Raw genomic sequence first — 26,605 nt, 5'->3', positions numbered from 1 at the left:
CCTAACCCCAAAGGGATCCAAACCCTAAGCCTAACCCAAAGGGATCCTAACCCTAACCCCAAAGGGTTCCAAACCCTAGCCCTAACCCCAAAGGGATCCAAACCCTAACCCCAAAGGGATCCAAACTCTAGCCCTAACCCTAACCCCAAAGGGATCCAAACCCTAGCCCAAAACCTAATGGGAAAATGGAAATAAATAATTTTTTTTTAATTTTCCCCTAACTAAGGAGTTGATGAAGGGGGTTTGATTTCTATTTATAAGGGGTTTTCTAGTGGATTTTTATGATTGGCAGCTGTCACACACTGAAAGACGCTTTTTATTCCCCAAAAAATTTTGTGCGTTACCACATTTTGAGAGCTAAAATTTTTCCATATTTTGGTCCACAGTCATGTGAGGTCTTGTTTTTTGCGGGACGAGTTGACATTTTTATTGGTAACATTTTCGGGCGTGACATTTTTGATAGCTTTTTATTCCGATTTTTCTGAAGCAGAATGAACAAAAAACAGCTTGTGAAATTTCTCATCATGCGTACCAAAAGCACAAACGCAGGAAAAAACGCATGTAAACGCGTACAAACGACGCGTTTTTTTAACCGCATGCGACAACGCATGCGTCTAAAAAACGCAGCGTTTGTACGCGTTTACATGCATTTTTTTCACCACTTGCGGATGCGTTTTAAACGCTGCGGATTTAAACGCAAATGTGAAACCAGCCTTACTCAGTCGAGCAGACCTTGTCCTTCAGGCACATCAATGACCTAGAGCCAGAAGAAGCACTTTATGTGGAAACTAATGAGGGTGCGAAATCAGGCCAGGAGTGCAGTGTTCAGAATTAAAGAACTGGAGCATTAGTTACCGTTACTTTTATTATTTTACATTTTGACAACCGCAAAATAAGTTTTAACTACAAAGCAATCCCTTTTTGTAGATCTAGATGCCAATGTCTTAAGGTACCTTCACACTGAACGATATCGCTAGCGATCCGTGACGTTGCAGCGTCCTGGCTAGCGAGATCGTTCAGTTTGACACACAGCAGCGATCAGAATCCTGCTGTGATGTCGTTGGTCGCGGCTAGAAGGCCAGAACTTTATTTGGTCGCTGGCTCTCCCGCTGACATCGCTGAATCGGCGTGTGTGACACCGATTCAGCGATGTCTTCGCTGGTAACCAGGGTAAACATCGGGTTACTAAGCGCAGGGCCGCGCTTAGTAACCCGATGTTTACCCTGGTTACCATCCTAAAAGTAAAAAAAAACGAACGCTTCATACTTACCTTCCGCTGTCTGTCCTCCGGTGCTGTGCTTTCCTGCACTCACTGTGAGCACAGCGGCCGGAAAGCAGAGCGGTGACGTCACCGCTCTGCTTTCCGGCCGCTGTGCTCACAGCCAGTACAGAGAAGCACAGCGCCGGGGACAGACAGCGGAAGGTAAGTATGAAGCGTTTGCTTTTTTTACTTTTAGGATGGTAACCAGGGTAAACATCGGGTTACTAAGCGCGGCCCTGCGCTTAGTAACCCGATGTTTACCCTGGTTACCGGCATCGTTGGTCGCTGGAGAGCGGTCTGTGTGACAGCTCTCCAGCGACCAAACAGCGACGCTGCAGCGATCCGGATCGTTGTCTGGATCGCTGCAGCGTCGTTTAGTGTGAAGGTACCTTTACAGGTAACAGATGTACAAAACAAAAGTAGGTCCGCTTGATAAGCTTGAGTTTTCTGCCTGATTTCTGTCATGACTGTATTGTGCCTTTGCTGACAGATTTGCTAGCTGTATTGTGCCCAAAGGGCCCTTTGAGGATGCTGGTGGAAACTGCGCAGGAAAGAAATGAGCCTATATTTCCAGCACTAATATATTCCTGTAAGTATATTACATATTGGGGCCTCCTTAAACACAATTCCAGACCAAACAAGTTGTCATGCTACAACTATGATCATAAAGTTGCATTTTAACCATTTTGCTGATAGCATTTAAAAAAATAAATAAATAAATAACTTTGAGCCACTGATAGCCAGGGCAATAATTTCAAATTAAATCTACAGTAAATTCCAGAATAAATTGAAAGTAGACACTTCACACTTTATATATACACACAGGCATCTTCATGAACTTTTTTTCTTCTGAGAGCACCATATTGTAGGAGCTGAGCCACTGATTACACTTGCATGACAGTGTTTTTCCATTTTAAATACAATCAGTGTGTTATCAGCAGATGATGATTATCACTCCAGGACAACTGGCCACCTGCCTCCTAGTGCTCCCCCAGCACTGATTAGCCCGTATGTGTCAATATACAATGTAGGGGGCAGACAGACGGACATATTTCTTGTTTGAGAATCGCATCCTCAGACTGACCATCGGCTCTCCTGGCCTGACCGTGACAGCTGCATACAAATACATCATGCTGTCATACTCAGGTCAGAAAGTTGCTAAGTGATGTGAACGAGGTCACAACATTCTGAGCTCTGCTAAATCTTCAACAGAGTAAACCGACTATCATAACTCTTGCTCTCAGCAAATTGTGATGTCGCACAAATCTGCCTTTGTCCTTACCTAAAGACAGAGGGTGTCTGATAAAATGGCAAAAGCCTTGCCTTTTTAATGAGAATCTGTCATGTCCCAAACTGTTAATAACCTGCAGATATGGGGTTAAAATACAGGTTAATATGATTTCGTTGCGGAGTGGCCACAGCCACCGCTCAGTTCACAGTTAGGCTACGTTCACATTTGCGTTGTGCGGCAACGCACAACGCAAATATGAACGCATGCACAAACGCTGCGTTTTGCGACGCATGCGTCGCTTTTTGCATGGTTTTAGGCGCAGGAAAAACTGCATCATGCAGCGTTCCCTGCGCCCTGACGCATGTGCTGCAGCGATGCATGCGTCGCAAAACGCAAATGCAACGCATGTCCATGCGCCCCCATGTTAAATATAGGGGCACATGGCGCGTGCGTCGCCGCGGCTGTACCCGACGCAGCCGGGAGCGGCGCAAATGTGAACGTAGCCTAAGCACGTCCCAGCACTTCAGTTATGAGCTCGCTCTGCAGCGCATATATGCCGAGCTAGATGTCTAAGTACCAGGGTGTGTCCTGAGCGGTAACCGTAGACTGTTCACTGGTTGTTTTCAGGGCAAGATGGAAGGAGTTAAGGTCACTGCGGACAGAGTGATACCAAATATGTGACTTTTCTTGCTTTCTCACAATAAAATCCCATTTAAAAGTGTATTGCCATATTCAAATTTATTTAACCCTGCTGTTCTTTTCGTTTCCACTATACACTTTGTGACACAATACTCCGGGATCGCCTTTGCTGGGGTCAAAGGCCACGTGGTTTGTGCATTGAATCTGAGGCGTACAGCAGGTTTTCTGAGCAGGCTGACCTCAGGTCAGATTTATTAACGTGAAGGCAACATAGATAAAACAAAACATAAAAATAAATCCTAGCCTGTCCGGCGCTAACTAAACCAACACGTTGCTATCTCAACAACTGGGGGGGGCTTCCCCCACCCAGCTAACATCACACAATTCTTGAGCACAGCTCTCACTCACGTTTGTCTCACACAGACAGGCAATCTGTGTGCCCCAGGCTGACGCTGGAAACCCCCAGCTGGTCATCCTTTATTCCTGCACTTGTTAAACCATTAGCATCCTGAAGATACTGAGTGGCCTAATTCACAGAGGACAAATACCAGGGCGAGATATACCTGCCCCCAACTACCACACCGACATGAGTCTTACATATCCACCCCCCTTGCTCAGACCACTCCGGTCGAGCAAGAACACTCTTGAAACAGTGCACTCGGGACAGGGCATCGGCGTTCCCCATCTGCACCCCAGGTCGGTGCTCCACCGTAAAAGAATAAGCCTGCAGGGCAAGGAACCACCGGGTTACCCGACTATTACGGTCCTTGTGGAGGTGCATCCACTTGAGGGGCATGGTCCGTGACCAGCCTAAACTTCCTACCGGCCAGGTAATACTTGAGGGAGTCGAGAGCCCATTTAATGGCTAGGCACTCTTTTTCAACCACCGCATATCTCTGCTCATGTACATTCAGTTTCCGACTGAGGTAGAGGACCGGGTGTTCGACTCCGTCCCTCACCTGGGAAAGTACAGCTCCGACACCAGTATCAGAGGCATCAGTTTGTACCACAAACTCGCTGCTGAAATCAGGAGTCACTAGTACGGGCTGAGAGCACAAAGCCCGTTTCAGGCTGTGGAAGGCCTCTTCAGCAGCTGAGGTCCATTTTACCATGACGGAACCCTTCCCTTTGGTAAGATCCGTCAAGGGGGTAGCCATGGCTGCAAAATTGGGTATGAACCGGCGATAATAGCCGGAAATCCCCATGAAAGCTTGTACTTGTTTCTTGTTCACTGGTTGTGGCCAGCCCTGGATTGCCTGTATTTTGTCGATCTGGGGTTTAACCACTCCTCTGCCAATCACGTAGCCCAAGTATCGGGCTTCTTCAAGCCCGATGTGACATTTCTTGGGGTTTGCCGTTAAGCCTGCATCTCGCAGGTCATCAATCACCGCTTGTACCTTCCGGAGGTGAGTTTCCCAGTCCATGCTGTAAATTACGATGTCATCCAGGTAGGCAGAAGCGTACTGTCTGTGGGGCCTCAAGACTCGATCCATCAATCTCTGGAACGTTGCGGGAGCTCCGTGAAGTCCAAACGGCATGTAGACATACTGGAACAGACCTTCCGGTGTAGCAAATGCCGTCTTCTCTCTGGCCGCCTCGGCCAGAGGGATCTGCCAGTACCCCTTTGTTAAATCCAGGGTCGTAATGTATCGGGCTTTACCAAGCCGGTCGATCAACTCATCGACCCGGGGCATAGGGTACGCATCAAATTTAGAAACCGCTTTCAGTTTCCTAAAGTCATTACAAAACCGTATGGAGCCATCCGGTTTAGGTATCAACACGATTGGACTGAACCAGGCGCTGTGTGACTCTTCAATGACTCCTAAGTCCAACATTGCCATCACTTCCCGGGAGACGGTTTCACGGCGTGCTTCTGGAATCCGGTAGGGCTTCACATGAACTGTGACGCCAGGCTCTGTGACAATCTCATGTTTCACTAGCTTAGTCCGGCTAGGTTTTTCCGAGAAAAACTGTCGGTTCTGTAACAAAAACTGCTTAACCTCAGATTTTTGTTGTTCCGAGAGAGTCTCGGCAACCTGCACCTCCGGTACGGTAGGTGAACCAACCGGACGGGGCAGATCCGCCGTTAGGGCAGAGCGGTCTTTCCAGGGTTTTATCAGATTCACATGATAAATCTGTTCTGGTTTTCTCTTACCAGGCTGGTACACTTTATAGTTCACTTCACCAACTCTTTCCAGGACCTCAAATGGGCCCTGCCATTTCGCCAGAAATTTACTATCCACCGTAGGGATTAGGACCAACACCCTATCCCCGGATGCAAATGTACGGACCTTAGCACCTCTATCATAACTTTGCCTCTGGGCTCCCTGGGCCTGTAACATATGGTCCCTAACAATGGGCATGACAGCGGCAATACGATCCTGCATTTGTGTTACATGGTCAATCACCGTTTTAAAGGGAGTGACTTGACCTTCCCAGGTTTCTTTTGCGACGTCCAACAGTCCCCGGGGACGACGGGCGTACAACAGTTCGAAAGGCGAAAACCCTGCGGAAGACTGGGGAACTTCCCTAATGGCAAACAGCAAATAGGGTAACAAGTAATCCCAGTTCTTCCCATCTTTGTCTATCCCCTTCCGGAGCATCTGTTTTAAGGTTTTGTTGAACCGCTCAACCAGGCCATCTGTTTGAGGGTGATAGACAGACGTATGCAACGGGTCTATTTGTAAGAGTCTGCAGAGCTCCTTCATTACCCTCGACATAAAGGGAGTCCCCTGGTCGGTGAGTATCTGTTTTGGAATTCCCACCCGACTAAACACTTGTACCAATTCCTTGGCGATCGTCTTGGTAGCTGTGTTACGCAAAGGGATGGCTTCCGGGTAACGAGTGGCATAGTCCACGATGAGGAGGATATGTTGGTGCCCACGTGCGGATCGGGGAAGGGGCCCAACCAAATCCATTCCAATTCTCTCAAAAGGGACTCCAATGATAGGAAGGGGTACCAAAGGGCTACGAAACCGAGGTTTAGGTGCCGCGATTTGGCACTCTGGACAGGACTCACAATAGTTACGCACATCACTATGTATTCCAGGCCACACAAAACAATGTGATATCCTTTCTGTGGTTTTCTGTACCCCCAGATGTCCCCCCATTATATGTCCGTGGGCCAAGTCCAGTACCTTCCGCCGATAAGGTTTGGGTACCACTAACCGTTGCACTGTCTTCCCCTTTTTTTTCTACCTGGTAGAGCAAATCATTTTCAAGAACCATATACGGGTACGCTAGCTTAGTGTCAGGTTCTACGGGTACCCCATCTATCATTTTTACATTTTTCCTAGCCGGAGTCAGGGTAGGATCTTTCATTTGCTCGCTGTGGAAGTCATCCAACTGGACTCCCAAATCTGGCAGGCAGGGTGCCGGATGGCTGTCTGCCTCCGCCTCTCGCTGAGGTTCCTCAGTTTCCTCCGTTTCCCCCGCCATGACGGAGAAGGGGTACTGAAGGTTAGATTCACTAACCTCCCCAGCAACATCTTCCTGTGGGGTCTCCTCTAGGGACTCGGGACCTCCAGAGGGCATGGGAGAAGATTCACGGGTACAGCTACCGTGAAGGAGCAACTGATTCTCCCACAACTGCCAGAAATAGGGAAAATCCCTGCCCAGGATTACATCCTGTAACAATGCGGGAACGAGTCCCACTTTGTGCTGCACTGACCCATAGGGAGTGGAAATCCATATGACCGCTGTTAAGTACGAGCAGGTGTCACCATGCACACACGTTACAGAAAACTTGTCAGACGGACCAGATGGAAGTGCCACCAGACTAGCTTTCACCAGAGTCACCACACTTCCAGAGTCTAGTAATGCCACAACATTTTTCCCATCAACAGATAATTCACACAGGTGTTTCGCTGTATCATTTTGACCCGCATTCACACTCACTAGCCGTGTAACCAAAGACATGCCTTTTTTAGAGTCTATAACGTCGCACTGCATGGGTTCAGCGGTAACAGGACAGTTCGCAGAAACGTGGCCCTTCTCAGGCTGGTTTCACATTGGCGTTTTTCGGGTGCGTTTTTGCGGTAAAAAACGCAAAAAACGCATGGTGAAAAAACGCGTGTAAACGCTGCGTTTTTTTGACGCATGCGTTTTTGCATGTGGTGAAAAAAATGCGGCGTTTTGACGCGTTTACATGCGTTTTTACATGCGTTTGCGTTTTTTAAACGCATGCTGAGAAATGTGTGACAGCTGCCAATCATCAAAATAAAGTAAAAAACCCACTATAAACAGAAATAGTTAGGGGTAGGGGTAGGGTTAGGTGTAGGGATCCTACCCCTAACCCTACCACTAACCCTAACCCTAAGGGATCCTAACCCTAACCCTACCCCTAACACTACCCCTAACCCTAAGGGATCCTAACCCTACCCCTAACCCTAACCTTAAGGGATCCTAACCCTAACCCTAACCATAAAGGGATTAGGGTTAGGGTTAGGATCCCTTAGGGTTAGGGGTAGGGTTAGGGGTAGGGTTAGGGTTAGGATCCCTTAGGGGTAGGGTAGGGTAAGGTTAGGATCCCTTAGGGTTAGGGGTAGGGGTAGGGTTAGGTTCCCTTTATCACCTTTATGTTGGGGGGTGGCATATCAGTGTGTTTTCTGTTTTATTAATAAAAAAACGCATGCGTTTTTTACCGCAAAAAACGCATGCACCAAAAAACGCATGCGTCCCCATTGACTCCAATGTATTTTTTGACCCAAAAAAAACGCATGAAAACGCATGCGGTTTTTTTTGGTCAAAAAAACGCTTCTAAAAATACTACAAGTAGCATTTCAGAAAATGAACGCATGCAGTAAAAAAAGCATGCGTCAAAAAACGCGACCAAACGCATACACAAAAAAACGCATGCGTTTTCAATGTTAAATATAGGGAAAAAAAACGCTGCAGACAAAAACGCAAGTGTGAAACCACCCTCATGGCAGCGGAAACACCTAACAGGTCCCCTACTGAGACCACCGTCCAATACTCTCGGTCTTGGAGTGCGAGCAGTCCCGGGTTCCTCCCCCACAGTTTTAAGCGATTTTCCTTCACCCGTGGTCCCTGGAACAGTCTTACCGGTTCCACGAGGAGGAGGCACAGACCAGGGGCTGGCGGTGTCGTCGGGAAGTCCTTCTGCCACGGAATAACGCTCGACCAACTCCACAAGTTGATCCGCTGTCGTGGGATTTCCTTGGCTTACCCACCTTTTCAGCGCTGGTAGTAGTACTCTCAGGTACTTGTCCAGGACAACCCGCTGGATTATTTCGGGTATTGTCAGTACCTCGGGTTGCAGCCATTTCTTTGTCAAGTAGATCAGGTCGAACATCTGAGACCGCGCCGGTTTATCTTGCTGGTATGTCCACTGATGTACCCTCTGTGCCCGGACAGCCGTCGTCACACCCAGCCGGGCCAGGATCTCAGCTTTCAGCTTCTCAAAGTCCTGAGCGACCTCCGGGTCCAAATCATGGTAAGCTTTTTGGGCCTCGCCGGAGAGAAACGGGGCAATCAAATCGGCCCATCGTGCCTTCGGCCACTTCTCTCTCAATGCCGTCCGCTCAAACGTTGTCAGGTATGCCTCGACGTCATCTTCTGCAGTCAGCTTTTGCCAGATCACATGGATCCTTCTGGACTCTGCTTCCGGGTCAGCGTCAGGCATGCTCACCAGGCGCTGTGCCACCTGTTGGAGAAGGTGGCGGTCTGCAACCGTCATGTCCACTAACTCCTTCAGCTGTGCGGCCATCAAGCGATTAGCTTCGTGCTGTACGGCTGTGGCCTGCTGCTGTACGGCAGTTGACTGTACTAAGGCTTTCACCACGTCTTCCATGCTGTCGCCTGTGCCACGGTATGCCCGCGTTCTCCACCACAATGTGACACAACACTCCGGGATCGCCTTTGCTGGGGTCAAAGGCCACGTGGTTTGTGCATTGAATCTGAGGCGTACAGCAGGTTTTCTGAGCAGGCTGACCTCAGGTCAGATTTATTAACGTGAAAGCAACATAGATAAAACAAAACATAAAAATAAATCCTAGCCTGTCCGGCGCTAACTAAACCAACACGTTGCTATCTCAACAACTGGGGGGGGGGCTTCCCCCACCCAGCTAACATCACACAATTCTTGAGCACAGCTCTCACTCACGTTTGTCTCACACAGACAGGCAATCTGTGTGCCCCAGGCTGATGCTGGAAACCCCCAGCTGGTCATCCTTTATTCCTGCACTTGTTAACCCATTAGCATCCTGAAGATACTGAGTGGCCTAATTCACATAGGACAAATACCTGGGCGAGATATACCTGCCCCCAACTACCACACCGACATGAGTCTTACAACTTGTACTGCTCTGGTCATTTTTGACCGGGCCTAATAAAATGCTGTTTTAGCTACTTAAGAAATTTTTTTTGAATACCTGTTGCATTATTATACTGTATGTGAGCATGGTTGGTCATTATAAAAAAAAAAAAACGTAAAAAAAATTAATTTTTTTTAAATTTATTTTGTGTTTATAAAGGTTACAAGGGCTTATTGAATTGTGCACATAAATTACAAATTTGAGCTTAACTAACTAAAACAACTACTACTACTACTACTACTACTATACCAACTATAACTAATTATAACTTAAAATTAACTATAGTATAAAATTTAACTGCGTGCAAACATTTTGAAAAAAAAATAGTAAAAATAATAAATAAAAAAATCTTTTTTTTTTTCTTCAGAAAATCTTCACATAATTTTATTGTTTACATTCAGGACAACAATAATACACATGTCTGCCTAGTCCACTATCCATGGTTTTTGCCCCTCATCAGTGTGGATAGGAAACTGGCTATCAGGAGCAGTGCCTAGTAGAAAGTCTATAAAGGCACGGATGATTGACCTCATGGAGACCAAAACATCCAACACCGCGGAGACACCATCACGTGTTTCTCAACGCAGTGATCCAGAACACTGCCCCCAAATATGCAAATGCATGTAGAGGAGCTGCGGAGACACCATCACGTGTTTCTCAACGCAGGCAGTGAATAGCCAGGCCTTTCTCCGGGAAGGAACAACCAAGGGAAGGGCAGCATCCGATAAAGGAAAACCACCTATGCCAAGCATGGTATCCATCCACTGTTTTGGTCTCCACGAGGTCAATCATCCGTGCCTTTTATAGTCCATTATCATGTCCGGCTTTCTATCTTCTCGATTGCTTATTGCATCATCATTGTGCATTGTGCTCATAAGTATCACTTGTTTGTTTTTTTTTTTTGGAAAATAAGAAACCACTGTTGTGTCTTGAGTGAAATAAAACATGGAACTATGTCCACCTTGTGGAAGCTCAGGCTTGTTTGCACAGAACTGTACTGAAAGCCAATATGGTTTTTTTTTACACTTGTACTGTTCCCGGTCAAAAATGACCGAATAGCATTTTAGCTAATTTCATGGTTTGCATGTGTAAATCTGCACCTAAAGCAATTGTTTACTTCATAAACAATAGCAGATGCAATAAGTAGTCTCAAAATAAATTATAACTCATTTGTTTTACTCAAAAATTGGCTGAAATTAGCTAAAATGCTATTCGGTCATTTTTGACCGGGAACAGTACAAGTGTAAAAAAAAAAATGTGGCTCAAAAACTAAACAAAAAAAAATAAAAATGGACCCTTAGAAAGAACCCCTCAAATTAGGAAAATAGAAGTAACCACAAGTTTCAGAACTGCATAATGATTTTTTTTTTAAATATCAAAGTTCAAAAAAGGTCATTTTTGACCGAACAGAACAGCAGGGTTAAAAAACATTCACAGAGATTGCATAATTATCCCTCCTTCTCCTCCCCCCCCCTTTTTTTTTTCTTTTAACTTCTCAGGTGTGCTACATGAAACCTAGTGTTACACAGTGACTCAAGGAGATCACACACCCTCTCTCTTGTCACTGCAGCCTGTCAGCTCCCGCACAGCCCCACCTCTTCTTTTTACTGGCTGAAATCAGTGGTGAGGGAGGGTGAATTATAACAGACTCGATCGCAGCCTAGGTTGCAGCTACAGCAGCGAATCTGGACTGCGAGCTGCCACAGACCTGTATATCTCATTTTAATTTATATTTTGTGCTTCGTCTCAGCTTTATTAGCCCTGAATCGCTGCTGTGCAGGCTGAGATATGGCCGTTGGTAGCTAATGATGAGCGAGCATGCTCAAATAATAATGTGTTATCGGAGCACACTCGTGCGTTTAATGGAGCATCTTTGGCGTGCTCGAATATTATGTTTGAGTCCCTGTGGCTGCATGTCTTGCGGCTGTTCGACAGCCACAACACAAACAAACAGCTGTCGAACAGCCATGAGACCTGCAACTACGTCAACTCGAACATAGTATTTGAGCACACTGAAGATGCGCTATTAACGAGCACACACTCATCACTACTAGGTAGGAAATATCTTGTACATCTTATGCTATAAGGACCCTCATTGGGTCAAGAAAAGGGATATATTAAATAACAGGATGTCACGCCCGCACATACTTACCCGGCTTCTCCCATCCCTCGGCGCGCTCACGATCCTGTCCCGCGCCGCTCTGCCTCCTCCTTCGCCGGCTCTCGGCGTCTGGTCTCTTCGCGCATGCGCGGTCGCGTCTCCCCCGTCGCTGAGCCTTCTGGGAGGTCGCGACCCGGTGGCTCCGCCCCAACATGGCCCATCGGGTATTTCTTCCCGGCGTCTTCCTAGGTAAGACGCCTTTGCTTTGTAGGTGCACTGTCTGCCGTCAGTGTCCCTATGCCCTAGGCTCCCCTGTACCAGTGTCTTTTCTCAGCCCAGTCCTTGCTTTGTCTCTGTATCCTGCCAGTCCGTGTTCCTGCTGTGTCCTGTCAGCCCGTGTTCCTGCTGTATCCTGCCTGTCCGTGTTCCTGCTGTATCCCGCCAGTCCGTGTTCCTGCTGTATTCTGCCAGTCCGTGTTCCTGCTGTATCCTGCCTGTCCGTGTTCCTGCTGTATTCTGCCAGTCCGTGTTCCTGCTGTATCCTGCCAGTCCGTGTTCCTGCTGTGTCCTGCCAGCCCGTGTTCCTGCTGTATCCTGCCTGTCCGTGTTCCTGCTGTATCCCGCCAGTCCGTGTTCCTGTTGTATCCTGCCGGTCCGTGTTCCTGCTGAGTCCTGCCGTTCCGTGTTCCAGACATTCTTTCAGTTAAGTCTTGTTTTCCTATTATTCCCTGCCATCCTTATAGCCTGTGGTTTCCTTCTTTATTTTGGGTCGTCCCTTTGGCTCTAGCTGTTGTGTCTCCATTCCCCCGAGGTCCTGCTCCTAACACTCCCTGTATAGGGGGTGATTCCATCTGGTCCGCTCGACCCCGGGGGCTCTAGAGTCACGACCCAGAGGGTCCACTCTCGGATTTCTGTCCGAATACTTACACAGGATTTTTTGGCTACTCACTATAAAACCTGTTTCTCGGAGCCTTCATTGGGGGACACAGGAAACCACGGGTGTATGCTGCTGCCGCTAGGAGGCTGACACTATGCACAAAAAAGTTAGCTCCTCCTCTGCAGTGTACCACCGACCGGCACTAGGTTAATCAGTGAGAAAGCAGTAGGAGAAGCAACAAATAAGAGAAAAACACACAAACTCAAAACTGTAACAATATAATACAGTAAACAGAGCTGTTAAACTTGGGACGGTGCTGTGACCCCCAATAAAGGCTCCGAGAAACAGATTTTACGGTGAGTAGCCAAAAAATCCTGGTTTCTCTATCGCTTCATTGGGGGACACAGGAAGCCATGGGATGTCCCAAGGCAGTACCCAAGGGGACGGAACAGCAGAAAACTCCATTCAGGTTGGAAAACTCGCCACTACCGCCTGCAAGGTCTTCTACGTAAGCTGGCATCCTCTGAAGCGTAGGCATGGACCCAGAAAAATTTTGCTCTGACCCGGTAAGCCTCCATTGCTGTCCAGATCCAGGGAGCAACCATATTCCGAAAAGGAGGGGTGTTGGGCGGCCTTAGCCGGATAGACACACATCGCCTTGACCAGGAAACCAGATGAAGGAACGTTACGGAGGATGAGTCCAAGACGGACAAAAGGAAGGGAATAAAGAATGACAGGCAGAGCCATGATGAGAACGTCAGCGAGGTATGGCAAAAGCACTTAACCTGTGGTCCGCAGAATGTGCAAAAACCACTGGCACAGTCTCTTCAAAGACTCTGGGATTGGTCCAGAGCCCGAAAGGGAAGAGGGCAAAATGCAGGAATCTTTGATGCCCCGAAGAGACAAGAACATGGATAAAGGCTTCCATGAAACAAAAAAACTCCTGCTGTTCCCAGGAAGGCAATTACTGAATGAAGAGCCTCCATCCTGAAAAAAACAAAGATTGACTCCTCCATTCAGTAATCTTTGATCCATGATGAGTCAAGCGGAGGAAAACCTACCAGGACTGGTACTGGAGGATCTACTCTTCGCGTCACTGAAACACACGTAGGACGATTTAAAGAAAACTTTTTTCCTAATCTGGTGAGCCTGTGGCTTCTCCTGGTAGAAGAACTCCTCAGTCGAAGGGAAACGTTGAAAGTACGGAAATTCACGTGACAAGAGGCTGGCTAAGTTTGGCCTAAGGAAGGAGAGAACTCGTCCCTCCGGTGGCGACCTTTTAATAATTTGGTCCAAGTTGGAGCCAAACAGAGGGGAACCATGGAAAGGCAAGTTGGTAAGGGACTTCTTTGAGGAAAAGTCCGCCTGCCACTCTTTAAGCCAAATGGTCCTACGGATGGCTGCTATGTTGCTGGAAGCTCGAGCATCACATGAGTCCAGGGATGCTTATACCATGTACTCCCCTGCATGAGCAATTAGGTCCGTGAGGTCAGCCAATTCCTCAGTCGGGCTACAGAAAGAATGCCCTGATGTAGCCGATTAGCCCATGCCATTATCGACTTTGCCACCCAGGTGGAGGCGAAAGTAGGGCACAGTGTAGAGGCGGCTGCTTCAAAGGCTGACCTTGCAAAGGACTCTATGAGCTTGTCATTGGTGTCCCCTGATAGATGATCCATCTGGAAGAGGAAGGACTGTATTGGTGGACAATCTGGAAACCGGATGGTCTACAGTCGGAGAAGTTGTCCAGTTAGCAGTGAGTTCTGGGGAAAAGGGATATAGGATGCCGAGGCGCTTCCCTCTTTGAAAGCGGCTGGTGGGATTGTCCCGTTCCTTGAAAAGTACTTCCTCAAATTCTGTATGAGGGGCAGAGACCTTAGGAGCTGGTCTTGAATGTCTAAACGAAATCACCTGTTCTGCGGATTCCGTAGCGGTATCCTTAATATTAAATGTCTGGTTGACTGCCACAATAAGGCTCTGGACCATGTCTCTCCTATTAGAGGCCTGGTGACGGGTCTGAGTAATCCTCGAACAGTACATCTGAAACTGACATGGCTGACTCCAGGGAAGAGGACCAGGAAAAAGATGTCCATCGGCAGTGTTCGGGGGAGAGCGGGAGGAAGAACGGTGCTCCCGCCTAGATTCCTTGTAATGGCGGATGTAGGAAGGGAAAATCTGTCAAGGACTAACGCCAGGGACTGCGATACATTGATGAGGTCTGTGACCGACTGCGACACAGAGGTAGCCCACATTGGGATGGGGGCACCACTCTCTCCTGGGGCAAAAAGGGACTCCTGGGTAGCAGGCGCGGGGGTTGGCTGCTGCAGCCCTGACAGAGGGGAGAGCACTGGCCTGAAGGGAGTTTGCAATTACATGTGGTGCAAACAAATTGTCTGACGAGCAGAGGAAGAAGAGGGGGCAGGAGGGCGAGAGCACTCTCCTTTTAGGGTTAGGCATGATGAGAAGCAGACCCACTAACTAATGCCAGAAGATTAGGGGACAATAGGAGATTGCAGAGGAGAGTGTTTAGTCTGCAGAGCAGAGCTACTCACAGGAAAATGCAGGTCCTGAGGTCTGCTTCCAGACTGTAGAGGGCTCCAGGAAACAACCAGGGCTGCAGGATAATCGAGGAGGAGATGAGAGTTCCTTACAGAGATGTCACCTTCCAGAACCTGATTCCGGCAAATGGCGGCCACAGGGAGGAAGGGGGGGCCCGCAGGGAGAAAGCGCATGCAGAAGGAGAGAAGAGGGGGCGTTACTTCAAAAGCCCGCTCGGTGAGGCCGAAAGTGGGCGGATCTAACTGCTGCAAACAAGAGGAGGAGAGACAGCGATGCCCAGGACACCTACACGTCTGAGATGAAGGGGTGGAGCTAACCGCTGGAAACAGTAGGGGAGGGCGTGCTATCGACGGGCTGGAGAAAAGCCCTCCCGAAGATGCAGAGAAAGGGGTGGAGCTAAATGCTGGAGTTAGGCTGCGCTGAAGCTAGGGCCTAAATTATTGCTGAGGCCCCGGAGACCCAGACTGCCTGTCAGGTAACTCAGAATGAAGAAGAAAACCTATCTATACCAAAAACGGTCTATACCTAAAAGGAAGACCCCTCTACTACAAACCGTCTACCAATAAAAAAAACTAGGGGGATGGGGGGGGGGGAGTAAAACTCATCCATCTTCTGTCATCTTCCTCCATCTTTTCATTATCTTCATCCTTCTGTTTTTCATCTTCTTTGTCCGGATCTTCTCTCCTGACACCTCAGGGTACCTGACAGAAAGGGAGACGTACCTCTACATCCAAACCTTCATTGGACTTCCGAGCCTCTTGGGAATATGGGACGTCCATGCCTCCTGAAACACAGGCTCTGGTGGGCGAGTGGGTAGGAGACTGGGCCAGGACCAATGTTCTGATCACCTAAACATTCTTCTGTGTTAGTGGTTAGGGTCCTGCCAGAGAGACATATGAGGATACGTGGTGGGAGTACAGTTGTGACTATTCACACAGTATCCCTCCAGAGAGAAGATCTATCTGAAAAGAAACGACGAACACTGAGGTAGATATGGGTCTAGTAAAAGACCAGTGTCCACCTCCTACTGACAATAAGCTAAACTGATTAACCTAGCTCCTGCTCTGCAGTGTACACGCCACTGACCGGCACTAACTATTTTTGTGCATAGTGTCAGCCTCCTAGTGGCAGCAGCATACACCCATGGTTTCCTGTGTCCCCCAATGAATTGATAGAGGAACATGGTTTTACTTAGACTGAAGTGAAATAATCTTACAAGGTAGTAAACCATTACTCTGACAGAAAAAAAAATCATATAGGAAATTTCCTGTAAAAATAAAATAATATGAATGCTGAATAAGTGACTGTTTCATTGAGGCCTTCTGGACTCAAAGCATTAAGTCCGTGGATTTACTGTGCATCTTCCTACAGAAGTTTTAGTTCAACAAGATCACCACCAGAGCCCAGTTTAGTTTTGCTAATGCATAGACATGAGTTTACAGCTGTCTCTGCCATGCCGAGCTAATGGGAGTTCTTCTTTTACTATTAACAGAGCACAAATGTCTAGAAGGTTTTCTCCTGAGTTCCTGTATTGTTTTCGCTACAAGATATTGTCAAGCGATTTGTCAGATAATCATTGTTCAACACTATAGGGGGATAGGACAAGTGGACTTAAGAACCTTTTGGCACCGAATAGAATGTTGCCAATGTAAGGCTTTTGCTGTACATTATTTTTTACTCATCAAATATAAGACTATCACTTTTTTCCTTTGTCTAATAATATTTTATAATCTATTTTCCTAAACCATTTGCAGACTACCCATAGACTTGAAACCTCCTGGTGGTCTGAGTTCTACTCTGTAGTAATAATCTAAATAGTCACTGTATACAATCGTGCAGCTGTGGGAGACACATCCGGACTCCCCATAGCACAAGCAGGGACAGTTTATTACTGTTCCTATTTTTGCGGTCACTGTATACACAGTGCTGACCAATCGCTAACAGCGCTTCTTACTCCTGACCCAGCGGTTATGTCGCTGGGTCTACGGAGGGAGCAGGAACTTTTAGGTCCTAGGAGACTGTTGGCTCTATGTAACCAGGAAGCTGCATTTCCACTGTAGCTGGGGATAATACAGGGTGGGCCATTTATATGGATACACTTGGTTTTAATGTAACTTAATTCTTTCATGAGTTATTTACAAGTTTATGACCACTTATAAAATGTGTTCAAAGTGCTGCCTAATGTGTTGGATTGTTAATGCAACCCTCTTCTCCCACTCTTGACACACTTATAGCAACACTGCAGAAGAAATGCTAGCACAGGCTTCCAGTATCTGTTGTTTCAGATGCTGCACATCTCGTATCTTCCCAACTTAGACCATTGCCTTCAGATGACCCCAAAGATAAGTCTTAACTGGGTCAGATTGGGAGACCTTGGTGGCTATTCAACTGGCCCATGACGACCAATCCACTTTCCAGGAAACTTTATGTAGGAGTGCTCGGACCGGACACCCAAGATGGTGCACCACCACATTATGTGTTGTGAATTCTGTTGTCGGGCTCCCTCCTGTGGTCATGAATGGTACTTCGGCTGGTTCTGTCCATGGACTTCCTCTGGTGGGTGTTTCTGAGTTTCCTTCCACAGGTGACGAGGTTAATTCGTTAGTTGGCTGCTCTATTTAACTCCACTTAGATCTTTGCTCCATGCCACCTGTCAATGTTCCAGTATTGGTCTAGTTCACTCCTGGATCGTTCTTGTGACCTGTCTTCCCAGCAGAAGCTAAGTTCCAGCTTGTATTTCTTTGGTTTGCTATTTTTCTGTCCAGCTTGCTATTTTTATTGTTGTCTTGCTTGCTGGAAGCTCTGGGACGCAGAGGGAGTGCCTCCGCACCATGAGTCGTTGCGGAGGGTCTTTTTTGCGCCCTCTGCGTGGTCTTTTTGTAGGTTTTTGTGCTGTCCGCAAAGTAACCTTTCCTATCCTCGGTCTGTTCAGTAAGTCGGGCTTCACTTTGCTAAATCTATTTCATCTCTGTGTTTGTATTTTCATCTTTACTCACAGTCATTATATGTGGGGGGCTGCCTTTTCCTTTGGGGAATTTCTCTGAGGCAAGGTAGGCTTTATTTTTCTATCTTCAGGGCTAGCTAGTTCCTTAGGCTGTGCCGAGTTGCATAGGGAGCGTTAGGCGCAATCCACGGCTATTTCTAGTGTGTTTGATAGGATTAGGGATTGCGGTCAGCAGAGTTCCCACGTCCCAGAGCTCGTCCTTAATTATCAGTAACTATCAGGTCATTCCGTGTGCTCTTAACCACCAGGTCCATTATTGTCCTGACCACCAGGTCATAAGAGTACAGGTGGCCCAAAGTACTAATGCATCTCAATAGAGGGATAAGAGAAGTTCTGAGACCATTTTTTTTTTTTTTGCAGTGTGTTTTGTCTCTCTTTTCCCCTTTACCTCTGGGTGGTTCAGGACACTGGTGTAAACATGGACATTCAAGGTCTGTCCTCTTGGATGGATAATCTCCCTACAAGGGTACAAAACATTCAAGATTTTGTGGTTCAGAATCCGATGTCAGAGCCTAACATAGTAACATAGTTAGTAAGGCCGAAAAAAGACATTTGTCCATCCAGTTCAGCCTATATTCCATCATAATAAATCCCCAGATCTACGTCCTTCTACAGAACCTAATTGTATGATACAATATTGTTCTGCTCCAGGAAGACATCCAGGCCTCTCTTGAACCCCTCGACTGAGTTCGCCATCACCACCTCCTCAGGCAAGCAATTCCAGATTCTCACTGCCCTAACAGTAAAGAATCCTCTTCTATGTTGGTGGAAAAACCTTCTCTCCTCCAGACGCAAAGAATGCCCCCTTGTGCCCGTCACCTTCCTTGGTATAAACAGATCCTCAGCGAGATATTTGTATTGTCCCCTTATATACTTATACATGGTTATTAGATCGCCCCTCAGTCGTCTTTTTTCTAGACTAAATAATCCTAATTTCGATAATCTATCTGGGTATTGTAGTTCTCCCATCCCCTTTATTAATTTTGTTGCCCTCCTTTGTACTCTCTCTAGTTCCATTATATCCTTCCTGAGCACCGGTGCCCAAAACTGGACACAGTACTCCATGTGCGGTCTAACTAGGGATTTGTACAGAGGCAGTATAATGCTCTCATCATGTGTATCCAGACCTCTTTTAATGCACCCCATGATCCTGTTTGCCTTGGCAGCTGCTGCCTGGCACTGGCTGCTCCAGGTAAGTTTATCATTAACTAGGATCCCCAAGTCCTTCTCCCTGTCAGATTTACCCAGTGGTTTCCCATTCAGTGTGTAATGGTGATATTGATTCCTTCTTCCCATGTGTATAACCTTACATTTATCATTGTTAAACCTCATCTGCCACCTTTCAGCCCAAGTTTCCAACTTATCCAGATCCATCTGTAGCAGAATACTATCTTCTCTTGTATTAACTGCTTTACATAGTTTTGTATCATCTGCAAATATCGATATTTTACTGTGTAAACCTTCTACCAGATCATTAATGAATATGTTGAAGAGAACAGGTCCCAATACCGACCCCTGTGGAACCCCACTGGTCACAGCGACCCAGTTAGAGACTATACCATTTATAACCACCCTCTGCTTTCTATCACTAAGCCAGTTACTAACCCATTTACACACATTTTCCCCCAGACCAAGCATTCTCATTTTGTGTACCAACCTCTTGTGCGGCACGGTATCAAACGCTTTGGAAAAATCGAGATATACCACGTCCAATGACTCACCGTGGTCCAGCCTATAGCTTACCTCTTCATAAAAACTGATTAGATTGGTTTGACAGGAGTGATTTCTCATAAACCCATGCTGATATGGAGTTAAACAGTTATTCTCATTGAGATAATCCAAAATAACATCCCTCAGAAACCCTTCAAATATTTTACCAACAATAGAGGTTAGACTTACTGGCCTATAATTTCCAGGTTCACTTTTAGAGCCCTTTTTGAATATTGGCACCACATTTGCTATGCGCCAATCCTGCGGAACAGACCCTGTCGCTATAGAGTCCCTAAAAATAAGAAATAATGGTTTATCTATTACATTACTTAGTTCTCTTAGTACTCGTGGGTGTATGCCATCCGGACCCGGAGATTTATCTATTTTAATCTTATTTAGCCGGTTTCGCACCTCTTCTTGGGTTAGATTGGTGACCCTTAATATAGGGTTTTCATTGTTTCTTGGGATTTCACCTAGCATTTCATTTTCCACCGTGAATACCGTAGAGAAGAAGGTGTTTAATATGTTAGCTTTTTCCTCGTCATCTACAACCATTCTTTCCTCACTATTTTTTAAGGGGCCTACATTTTCAGTTTTTATTCTTTTACTATTGATATAGTTGAAGAACAGTTTGGGATTAGTTTTACTCTCCTTAGCAATGTGCTTCTCTGTTTCCTTTTTGGCAGCTTTAATTAGTTTTTTAGATAAAGTATTTTTCTCCCTATAGTTTTTTAGAGCTTCAATGGTGCCATCCTGCTTTAGTAGTGCAAATGCTTTCTTTTTACTGTTAATTGCCTGTCTTACTTCTTTGTTTAGCCACATTGGGTTTTTCCTATTTCTAGTCCTTTTATTCCCACAAGGTATAAACCGCTTACACTGCCTATTTAGGATGTTCTTAAACATTTCCCAATTATTATCTGTATTCTTATTTCTGAGGATATTGTCCCAGTCTACCAGATTAAGGGCATCTCTAAGCTGGTCAAACTTTGCCTTCCTAAAGTTCAGTGTTTTTGTGACTCCCTGACAAGTCCCCCTAGTGAAAGACAGGTGAAACTGTACAATATTGTGGTCGCTATTTCCTAGATGCCCGACCACCTGCAGATTTTTTATTCTGTCAGGTCTATTAGATAGTATTAGGTCTAAAAGTGCTGCTCCTCTGGTTGGATTCTGCACCAATTGTGAAAGATAATTTTTCTTGGTTATTAGCAGAAACCTGTTGCCTTTATGGGTTTCACAGGTTTCTGTTTCCCAGTTAATATCCGGGTAGTTAAAGTCCCCCATAACCAGGACCTCATTATGGGTTGCAGCTTCATCTATCTGCTTTAGAAGTAGACTTTCCATGGTTTCTGTTATATTTGGGGGTTTGTAACAGACCCCAATGAGAATTTTGTTACCATTTTTCCCTCCATGAATTTCGACCCATATGGACTCGACATCCTCATTTCCTTCGCTAATATCCTCCCTTAAAGTGGACTTTAGACAAGACTTTACATAGAGACAAACCCCTCCTCCTCTCCGATTTTTACGATCCTTTCTAAACAGACTGTAACCCTGTAAGTTAACTGCCCAGTCATAGCTTTCATCTAACCATGTCTCGGTTATTCCCACTATGTCAAAGTTACCTGTAGATATTTCTGCTTCTAGTTCTTCCATCTTGTTTGTCAGGCTTCTGGCGTTTGCGAGCATGCAGTTTAGAGGATTTTGTTTTGTTCCAATCTCCTCGCTGTGGATTGTTTTAGAAATGTTCTTACCTCCCTTCTGAGTATCTTTTCCTGGGTCTTCTTTGTTCGCGTCTAATGTTTTTCTTCCCGTCCCCTCTTCTTCTAGTTTAACGCCCTCCTGATGAGTGTAGCGAGTCTTCTGGCGAATGTGTGTTTCCCAGGTTTGTTGAGGTGTAGTCCGTCTCTGGCGAGGAGTCCATCGTACAAATAATTCACACCGTGGTCCAGCCTAGGATTCCAATTCCTGATTTGTTTTTTGGTGATAGATCTAAGTTCTTGAATTTCAAAAATAATTATAAATTGTTTCTTGCCTTGAAACCTCGCTCCTCAGGTGACCCTGTTCAACAATTAAAGATCATTATTTCTTTGTTACGTGGTGACCCTCAAGACTGGGCATTTTCCCTTGCGCCAGGAGATCCGGCATTGCGTGATGTTGATGCGTTTTTCCTGGCGCTTGGATTGCTTTATGACGAACCTAATTCAGTGGATCAGGCAGAGAAAATCTTGCTGGCTCTGTGTCAGGGTCAGGATGAAGCGGAGATATATTGTCAGAAGTTTAGAAAGTGGTCTGTGCTCACTCAGTGGAATGAATGTGCCCTGGCAGCAATCTTCAGAAAGGGTCTCTCTGAAGCCCTCAAGGATGTCATGGTGGGGTTTCCCATGACTGCTGGTCTGAATGAGTCTATGTCCTTGGCCATTCAGATCGATCGACGCTTGCGTGAGCGTAAAGCTGTGCACCATTTGGCGGTACTATCTGAGCATGGGCCTGAGCCTATGCAATGTGATAGGACTTTGACCAGAGCTGAACGGCAAGAACACAGACGTCGGAATGGGCTATGTTTTTACTGTGGTGATTCCACTCATGCTATCCCGATTGTCCTAAGCGCACTAAGCGGTTCGCTAGGTCTGCCACCATTGGTACGGTACAGTCTAAATTTCTATTGTCTGTTACTCTGATTTGCTCTTTGTCATCCTATTCTGTTATGGCATTTGTGGATTCAGGCGCTGCCCTGAATTTGATGGACTTGGAGTATGCTAGGCGCTGTGGTTTTTTTCTTGGAGCCCTTGCAGTATCCTATTCCATTGAGAGGAATTGATGCTACGCCTTTGGCCAAGAATAAGCCCCAGTACTGGACCCAATTGACCATGTGCATGGCTCCTGCACATCAGGAGGATATCCGCTTTCTGGTGTTGCATAATCTGCATGATGTGGTCGTTTTGGGGTTGCCATGGCTACAGGTTCATAATCCTGTATTGGACTGGAAATCTATGTCTGTGTCCAGCTGGGGTTGCCAGGGGGTACATGGTGATGTTCCATTTTTGTCTATTTCGTCATCCACTCCAGAGTTTTTGTTGGATTATTGGGATGTATTTGATGAGCCCAAAGCCAGTGCCCTACCTCCTCATAGGGATTGCGATTGTGCAATTAATTTGATTCCTGGTAGTAAGTTTCCTAAGGGCCGATTGTTCAATTTATCTGTGCCAGAGCACGCCGCTATGCGGAGTTATATAAAGGAGTCCTTGGAGAAAGGCCATATTCGCCCGTCGTCATCACCGTTAGGAGCAGGGTTCTTTTTTGTGGCCAAGAAGGATGGTTCTTTGAGACCTTGTATTGATTACCGCCTTCTTAATAAAATTACAGTCAAATTTCAGTATCCTTTGCCGTTGCTGTCTAATTTGTTTGCTCGTATTAAAGGGGCTAGTTGGTTCACCAAGATAGATCTTCGAGGGGCGTATAATCTTGTGCGTATTAAACAAGGCGATGAATGGAAAACCGCATTTAATACGCCCGAGGGCCATTTTGAGTACCTGGTTATGCCATTCGGGCTTTCCAATGCTCCATCGGTATTTCAGTCCTTTATGCATGACATCTTCCGAGAGTACCTGGATAAATTCCTGATTGTGTATTTGGATGATATTTTGGTCTTTTCGGATGATTGGGAGTCTCATGTGAAGCAGGTCAGAATGGTGTTCCAGGTCCTTCGTGCGAATTCCTTGTTTGTGACGGGGTCAAAGTGTCTCTTTGGAGTTCAGAAGGTTTCATTTTTGGGGTTCATTTTTTCCCCTTCTACTATCGAGATGGATCCTGTTAAAGTCCAGGCCATTTACGATTGGACTCAGCCGACATCTGTGAAGAGCCTGCAAAAGTTCCTGGGCTTTGCTAATTTTTATCGGCGCTTCATCGCTAATTTTTCTACTGTTGCTAAACCGTTGACTGATTTAACCAAGAAGGGTGCTGATGTGGTCAATTGGTCTTCTGCAGCTGTAGAGGCTTTTCAGGAGTTGAAGCGTCGTTTTTCTTCTGCCCCTGTGTTGTGCCAGCCAGATGTTTCGCTCCCGTTTCAGGTTGATGCTTCTGAGATTGGAGCAGGGGCTGTTTTGTCGCAAAGAAGTTCTGATGGCTCGGTGATGAAGCCATGTACTTTCTTTGCTAGAAAGTTTTCGCCTGCTGAGCGTAACTATGATGTTGGTAATCGTGAGTTGATGGCCATGAAGTGGGCATTCGAGGAGTGGCGTCATTGGCTGGAAGGAGCCAAGCATCGCGTGGTGGTCTTGACAGATCACAAGAATTTGACTTATCTTGAGTCTGCCAAACGGTTGAATCCGAGACAGGCTCGATGGTCGTTATTTTTCTCCCGTTTTGATTTTGTGGTTTCGTACCTTCCGGGCTCTAAGAATGTGAGGGCTGATGCCGTGTCAAGGAGTTTTGTGCCTGACTCTCCGGGTGTTCCTGAGCCGGCGGGTATTCTCAAAGAGGGGGTAATTTTGTCTGCCATCTCCCCTGATTTGCAGCGGGTGCTGCAAAAATTTCAGGCTGATAGACCTGACCGTTGCCCAGTGGAGAAACTGTTTGTCCCTGATAGATGGACTAGTAGAGTTATCTCTGAGATTCATTGTTCAGTGTTGGCTGGGCATCCTGGAATCTTTGGTACCAGAGATTTGGTGGCTAGATCCTTCTGGTGGCCGTCTTTGTCACGGGATGTGCGTTCTTTTGTGCAGTCCTGTGGGACTTGTGCTCGGGCTAAGCCCTGCTGTTCTCGTGCCAGTGGGTTGCTTTTGCCCTTGCCGGTCCCGAAGAGGCCCTGGACGCATATTTCTATGGATTTTATTTCGGATCTCCCCATCTCTCAAAAGATGTCGGTCATTTGGGTGGTTTGTGATCGCTTTTCTAAGATGGTCCATTTGGTACCTTTGTCTAAATTGCTTTCCTCCTCTGATTTGGTGCCATTATTTTTCCAGCATGTAGTTCGTTTACATGGTATTCCGGAGAACATCGTTTCTGACAGAGGTTCCCAGTTTGTTTCGAGGTTTTGGCGATCCTTTTGTGCTAGGATGGGCATTGATTTGTCTTTTTCCTCGGCTTTCCATCCTCAGACAAATGGCCAAACCGAACGAACTAATCAAACTTTGGAAACATATCTGAGATGCTTTGTTTCTGCTGATCAGGATGATTGGGTGTCCTTTTTGCCGTTGGCTGAGTTCGCCCTTAATAATCGGGCCAGCTCGGCTACTTTGGTTTCGCCGTTTTTCTGCAATTCTGGGTTCCATCCTCGTTTCTCTTCAGGGCAGGTTGAGTCTTTGGACTGTCCTGGTGTAGATACTGTGGTGGATAGGTTGCAGCAGATTTGGACTCATGTGGTGGACAATTTGACATTGTCCCAGAAGAAGGCTCAACGTTTCGCTAACCGCCGGCGCTGTGTGGGAACCCGACTTCGTGTTGGGGATTTGGTTTGGTTGTCGTCTCGTTATGTTCCTATGAAGGTTTCCTCTCCTAAGTTTAAGCCTCGTTTCATTGGTCCGTATAAGATTTCTGAGGTTATCAATCCTGTGTCATTTCGTTTGGCCCTTCCTGCTTCTTTTGCCATCCATAATGTGTTCCATAGGTCGTTATTGCGGAGATACGTGGCGCCTGTGGTTCCATCCGTTGATCCTCCTGCCCCGGGAGTTGGAGTATGTGGTGGAGAAGATTTTGGATTCTCGTGTTTCGAGACGGAAACTCCAGTACCTGGTCAAGTGGAAGGGTTATGGTCAGGAAGATAATTCCTGGGTTTTTGCCTCTGATGTTCATGCTGCCGATCTGGTTCGTGCCTTTCATTTGGCTCATCCTGGTCGGCCTGGGGGCTCTGGTGAGGGTTCGGTGACCCCTCCTCAAGGGGGGGTACTGTTGTGAATTCTGTTGTCGGGCTCCCTCCTGTGGTCATGAATGGTACTTCGGCTGGTTCTGTCCATGGACTTCCTCTGGTGGGTGTTTCTGAGTTTCCTTCCACATGTGACGAGGTTAATTCGTTAGCTGGCTGCTCTATTTAACTCCACTTAGATCTTTGCTCCATGCCACCTGTCAATGTTCCAGTATTAATCTAGTTCACTCCTGGATCGTTCTTGTGACCTGTCTTCCCAGCAGAAGCTAAGTTCCAGCTTGTATTTCTTTGGTTTGCTATTTTTCTGTCCAGCTTGCTATTTTTATTGTTGTCTTGCTTGCTGGAAGCTCTGGGACGCAGAGGGAGCGCCTCCGCACCGTGAGTCGGTGCGGAGGGTCTTTTTGCACCCTCTGCGTGGTCTTTTTGTAGGTTTTTGTGCTGACCGCAAAGCTACCTTTCCTATCCTCAGTCTGTTCAGTAAGTCGGGCCTCACTTTGCTAAATCTTTCATCTCTGTGTTTGTATTTTCATCTTTACTCACAGTCATTATATGTGGGGGGCTGCCTTTTCCTTTGGGGAATTTCTCTGAGGCAAGGTAGGCTTTATTTTTCTATCTTCAGGGTTAGCTAGTTCCTTAGGCTGTGCCGAGTTGCATAGGGAGCGTTAGGCGCAATCCACGGCTATTTCTAGTGTGTTTGATAGGATTAGGGATTGCGGTCAGCAGAGTTCCCACGTCCCAGAGCTCGTCCTTAATTATCAGTAACTATCAGGTCATTCCGTGTGCTCTTAACCACCAGGTCCATTATTGTCCTGACCACTAGGTCATAACAATTATGGGTGTCAGGTCCGAGCATTCATACATGTTTCGAACAGTTTCATGGAAAGTGGATTGGTTGTCGTGGGCCAGTTGAATTTCCACCATGGTCTCCCGATCTGACCCCTGTAGACTTTTGTCTTTGGGGTCATCTTTAGGCAATTGTCTATGCTGTGAAGATACGAGATGTGCATCATTTGAAACAACGGATACTGGAA

The 26,605-nt window shown here is 46.6% G+C and overlaps 1 protein-coding gene across 4 annotated transcripts in view; it reads left to right on the top strand.

The window, feature by feature from the left end:
• Positions 1-26,605, top strand: part of LOC138681628 (presenilin-2-like) — a 142,817-nt gene that overhangs the window by 72,667 nt on the left and 43,545 nt on the right. For all 4 annotated transcript variants that reach the window (XM_069769294.1, XM_069769296.1, XM_069769295.1 and 1 more), the window contains exon 7: positions 1,752-1,850. In XM_069769294.1, the coding sequence (XP_069625395.1) occupies positions 1,752-1,850 (99 nt within the window). The remainder of the gene's footprint in view (positions 1-1,751; positions 1,851-26,605) is intronic.

This window comes from Ranitomeya imitator, chromosome 5 (assembly GCF_032444005.1).
Source record: "Ranitomeya imitator isolate aRanImi1 chromosome 5, aRanImi1.pri, whole genome shotgun sequence".
Taxonomy (NCBI): Eukaryota; Metazoa; Chordata; class Amphibia; order Anura; family Dendrobatidae; genus Ranitomeya; species Ranitomeya imitator.
Note: the sequence above shows the minus strand (reverse complement) of the source record. Positions and strands in the feature narration are given on the sequence as shown.